At 38.1% G+C, this 5,079-nt stretch overlaps 1 protein-coding gene across 3 annotated transcripts; it reads left to right on the top strand.

Annotated features, from left to right (window-relative positions):
• Positions 1-527: 527 nt before the first annotated feature.
• On the top strand, positions 528-4,637 carry LOC149926413 (protein O-glucosyltransferase 2-like). 3 transcript variants are annotated; one of them, XM_090159085.1, is made up of 9 exons: positions 528-1,346; positions 1,410-1,609; positions 1,676-1,884; positions 1,950-2,027; positions 2,272-2,566; positions 2,624-2,682; positions 2,745-3,044; positions 4,267-4,365; positions 4,430-4,637. In XM_090159085.1, exons 1-9 carry the CDS (start codon positions 1,075-1,077, stop codon positions 4,460-4,462), a joined length of 1,545 nt encoding a protein of 514 aa, XP_090015211.1. In that variant the 5' UTR covers positions 528-1,074; the 3' UTR covers positions 4,463-4,637. The 3 variants fall into 3 exon arrangements, with proteins under 3 accessions (XP_090015211.1, XP_090015212.1, XP_090015210.1); XM_090159084.1 differs by having other exon boundaries at positions 536-1,346; positions 2,272-2,682; positions 4,430-4,636; XM_090159086.1 differs by lacking the exon at positions 2,745-3,044 and having other exon boundaries at positions 533-1,346; positions 2,272-2,682.
• Positions 4,638-5,079: the final 442 nt, after the last annotated feature.

Raw genomic sequence — 5,079 nt, forward strand, 5'->3', positions numbered from 1 at the left:
GGGTCCCGGGTCGGGGGCCCATTTATTTGGTTTGCCTACCCTCGCGAAAATTCCTGGCGCCGCCACTGTCCGCTACTGATTTATTCATATACAGTTGAATTGACGGCTTTTAAAATTCTTTTTGCACGTGAAAATACCTCTACATGTTATGGTCAAAAAAGCACGCAAAGAAGGCTGTGTGCCCAAGACATGTACCGGTAGTGTCGCGCGCTAAAACGTCATTTCAAAATCCGTCAATATGAATAAATTCATTGTTTCACAGCTAATGCGAAGATACTACACTTTGATCTTATCCCAACGACGACGAAGCTAACTAATAAACTTTAAAAAATATACATTTTATCAGACGAACTTCTCTTTTGAACAAAACAAAATATTTTAGAGTTGCATATCTGCACATAAATTAATTTAAGTTTTTAAAAATTGTTACAAAACTACAACACAAAAAAGGTATATCAAAGGATGTCTCGCTAAACTTTCACGTTTTCTAAACATATCTTAGTTATCAGTTTATCACGTCAAAATGAAACACCCAAAAATGTAATAAATTAATTTTTATATAATACCATACTAAAAACGAACAAAAATAAGTTAGAAACATGACTGGTGAGTGGTGAAGCATCTCCGAGCCTCCGAGGGTCAAAATGTTTCCTGTGGTGAAATTTTGGGGGGGGGGGATCTCTATGTTTCGTACCAAAGAATTTGGTCGTACCCGTTCGCGCGATGGGGAAGAACTAAATTCTTTGGGAAGAGGGAACTGGCGCTTTTATCTTTGTTGAATGGGAGGGAGAGACTAGAAAACTGATGATAAAAATTACCGTGACGCGAAAGCTTTCCACTTCAGCGGAGAAGATTCTGCTCAAGACGTCTTAGAATTTTTGAAGAAAGCGATGTAAGGGTACTTTTCGCGAGAGAAAGTTTAAGTTGAGATGCTAGTTTTTCCAGGGCGCCGTGTTGGCCTCGTTTATCTGGTCACTTCTTTTTAACGGGTATGAGTATGGAAATGATTATCGCGCTGAAGACATTCCGTTTTGTTACTTATAATAGTACGTAGAATACGTTTCTTTCATCAAAATGTTTATTGTTTTGAAAGCTTCGGTCGCGTTGTTAGCCCTTGGTCTTGTCATTTTGGCCGAAAATGAAAGTTTGGACGCGGGAGCCGCTGGAAAAAGCCGAAAATGTCAAACGGATTGCGGCCCGACCGATTCCAAAGTACCCGTCTCGGTGTCTTCCCCCGTGAAAGTGTCACCCGAAAATTCCATTGTGTTCGGACCCGGTTTAAAACCGCACTTCACTGTCCCGGCTCGGTATTTTTTCGTTCAACTTGTTGATGATTTTGGAAACAAGTAGGTTTAATTAATTTAGCCGGTTTAAAGGTCATACATTTAAAAAAATAACATATTTTGTAGCCTCACTAAATCTCCATTGGGAGAACTGAAAGCCAAAATAACCCAACTGGGCAAAGAAACTCATATTTGGAGCCAAATACTTAATCGAAAAGATGGTACTTACATAATTAGATTTAAACTCTTCCAACCCATGAATGGGTTCAAAATTAACGTAACTTACGATGGACTTTCTGTTGGAAAATCACCGTACGTAATTGAAGGTGTGTTATTTTGTTAGATAATTATGAATTTAGAGGTTAACTCTAAATACTTTTCCTTTATTAAAGGGGTTCAAAACCACGAGCTTTGCTTCTGTCCTAAGCCGTTCAAAGAATGGTTGGATACGATAAACTGCTCGACGAATTACAGTCAAATTGAAAAAGATTTGAGCATATTTAATAACGTGGATATGGATTTAGTTTTGGAGGATGCCAAAAAAAGATTCAACATTCCAGGAGCTTACAGCTTTTGTCATTATAGCATTATTGACAATCGTGTAGGTCTTTTTGGTCTTTTTAAAGTACCACTAGTACTTTCATTGAAGAAACTATCATTTTGTAGCTGTACAAAAAGTGTTATGGCCAGTATGTGGGTTTCAGTATGTTCATGGAGGAAACCATATTGTCCCTAGCCCGAAAGGTGATTTTATATATAATTTAACAAATTATTTTGGCCAGATTTGCACAATTTCCAAAAAAGGTCTAAAATAGCTTTATCACTCTCGTGGGCTATTTTTGTCCAATTTTTGGGCCAAAATAGCATACCCCTCTAACAGTGGGATTTTTGGGCCAAAATAGTCTGAAGCTAATTTCGCCCAAAAATCGGGCCAAAATAGACACGGCCATAATTTAATGGCAAAATATAATAAAGACAATTTTTGTAGACACTTCTACCCGATGTAGAGTTCCTTTCAAATCTCGGAGATTGGCCGTTAGAAAATAAAGCCAGTCACGAAAAACCAATTCCAATCTTCAGTTGGTGTGGCTCAAAAACTACCAAAGATATTGCAATGCCAACATACGATTTGACGGAATCATCTCTAGAAATGATGGGGAGAGTTATGTTAGACGTCTTATCGGTGCAGGGTAATTCGCCATTAACGTGGGATGACAAAATAGAGCAAGGATTCTGGCGAGGAAGAGATAGCCGCGTTGAAAGACTAGACTTAGTTGCGTTGGGTAGGAAGAATCCTGATCTAATCAACGCCTCGCTCACCAATTTCTTCTTCTTCCAAGATAAAATTAAAGAGTACGGACCCAAGGCCACTCACATATCTTTTTTTGATTTCTTCAAGGTAATTTGTAATAATTTCGTGTTAAATTTGGATAGTAATAATTAACCATTTATTATTTCTAGTACAAATATCAAATCAATATCGATGGCACAGTAGCCGCCTATCGTTTTCCATATTTATTAGCCGGTGATAGTGTCGTACTTAAACAAGACTCTGATTATTACGAGCATTTTTATGAGCAGCTTCAACCCATGGTTCATTACGTACCATTTAAAAGGGATCTTTCTGATCTTGTGGAGAAGCTTCAATGGGTTAAAAATCACGATACAGAAGCTCGACAAATTGCTCAAAATGCTCGAAATTTTGTTAATGAAAACTTACTGCCACCCCAAGTATTTTGTTACTATACTCATCTACTTAAGGTAATTTTTTAGGGAGTATTGTTGACTGATATTGTAAATCAATCGATACTGATTTTTTACTGATATGGCAAATCAATGGCAATACGAATTATCAACCTATATTTACTGATATTGATTATTTAACATAGGCAAAATCGGCTGCTAAACCTGATATGCTATGGGGAAGTTTAAAGTTGAAATGGCAACAGAATCGTTCAAATGTTTCAATAAATGCTGAATTATAATTGCTTGATCTATTATCACGAGCTTCATGGTTGAATTTTTAAAATGATTTTGAGGCCCTTTAAACATTATAAACTATCACAACCCAAGCGCCATCTATTTGAAACTCGGACTCGGAATACGTAATTTTATTACTCGCACGGGTACCCGATTCCCACGAAAAGGGTACATAATTACCCGGCGAGTCTAATATTACCTTGGAGGAATAAAACAAGTATACAGGAGTTGCGGAGAGCTGCGAAATCGGTTTCGTCAGGACCGTGAACGCGCGCGAGACGGAGGGGTTCAAACGCGACTAGCGCCAACTGCATACGGAATTTTTAAACTATTCTCATTTTATAGCATTGTTTTCGCGTCGTCTGGTTTGTTTTATTCCTCCAAACAAATACGAGTCATTTTGGAAAAAGGCGCAAGGAATTTAGAAATGTTTCAAAACAAACCAGACGACGCGAAAACAATGATATAAAATGAGAATAGTTGCAAAATTCCGTATGCAGTTGGCGCTAGTCGCGTTTGAACCCCTCCGTCTCGCGCGAGTTCACGGTCACTGACGAAACCGATTTCGCAGCTCTCCGCAACTCCTGTATACTTGTTTTATTCCTCCTCGGCGAGTCCATTATTATTGGGCAAGATTATTTAAACAGCGGCAAATAAATTTCAGACGAATTGGCCACGATAACTTAGGACTCGAATTGAACTCGATAAAAATTAGGACTCGAATTGCACTCGTTAAAAACATTCCGGACTCGTATTGGACTCGAAAGCTTTAAACCTAATTCTTTAGGACTCGAAGACTCGATCAAGTCCTTAATATTTGGACTCGAGGACTCGCGAGTCCAAGTTTCTAAGACTCGAGACTCGACTCGAATTTCAAAAAACAGGACTCGCACACCCTTAGTAAAAATCGGTATCGGTAGTTTTACCGATTATCCTATATCCAAGAATATCGGTTTATGCCCGTCATTAGTTGGGAATTAAATTGAACTCTTTAACTTCCAAGGAGTTTTCTACAAGACTGATAAAGCCAGTTGCAAAGAGAGATGATATGGAAGAGGTACCTCAGCCTGCTGGGAAAACCGAGTGCATTTGTGATCAAAATGTAGGTTTAACTTAAAAATTTTGGGTAATTTGAGAAAGCTAATGGATTTTTCAATTTTCTTTAGCCCACCAAAAATCGTCAAAGTGACGAGTTATAAAATAGCTTTTTTTCTACTGAATAATTTTACCAATGATTATCAACGTTCCTTTTTATACAAGCGACTATGTACTTAAAATATGTGTACTTGTTTTATTACTGAACATATATTCTTGTTTCCCAGTATTATACTCATTAAGCGCTTTGAAATTTGTTTGCAATAAAATGTTATATTTATGCAAATATTTTTAATATTTTTCCTGACGAGGATACCCTAACACAAATCAAAATATGTAATAATATACATTTTTTATACACATGAATATAGCTTCACTACGATGCGGCTGTCGGAGGGGCAAAACGCTATAAACGACATTCCCCAATAGAGCAGGGGCGTATTTACCATTAGGAGGAGTAGGCACGTGCCTAGGGCGCCAAAATTTATGAAGCCCCATGGTCGAAATACTTAACTTCCCCTACTTAGCGAACCAGACCGTTATACAATGCCAAGTGGCGCCAAATGTTTCTGTGCATAGAGCCACCGAAAGGGTTAATCCGGCCCTGCAATAGAGTAATATAAAACAATAATAATAATCAGCTAGGCTAATACCAAAGGCACCACCTTAGGTCCAAGTCATCTAGCGACTTATAATGCCTTTAAACAGGACGCCGGGTTAC

This window comes from Leiobunum rupestre, chromosome 9 (genome assembly GCF_980474605.1).
Source record: "Leiobunum rupestre chromosome 9, qqLeiRupe1.1.hap1, whole genome shotgun sequence".
In the NCBI taxonomy this organism is placed as follows: domain Eukaryota; kingdom Metazoa; phylum Arthropoda; class Arachnida; order Opiliones; family Sclerosomatidae; genus Leiobunum; species Leiobunum rupestre.

Bases quoted from the DNA above. Each gene is read 5' to 3' on its own strand.
- LOC149926413 (XM_090159084.1), top strand. From the start codon at position 1,075: ATGTTTATTGTTTTGAAAGCTTCGGTCGCGTTGTTAGCCCTTGGTCTT. The intron at 1,610-1,675 runs GTGTGTTATTTT...CCTTTATTAAAG, and splicing joins ATCACCGTACGTAATTGAAG to GGGTTCAAAACCACGAGCTT. The intron at 1,885-1,949 runs GTAGGTCTTTTT...ATCATTTTGTAG, and splicing joins ATAGCATTATTGACAATCGT to CTGTACAAAAAGTGTTATGG.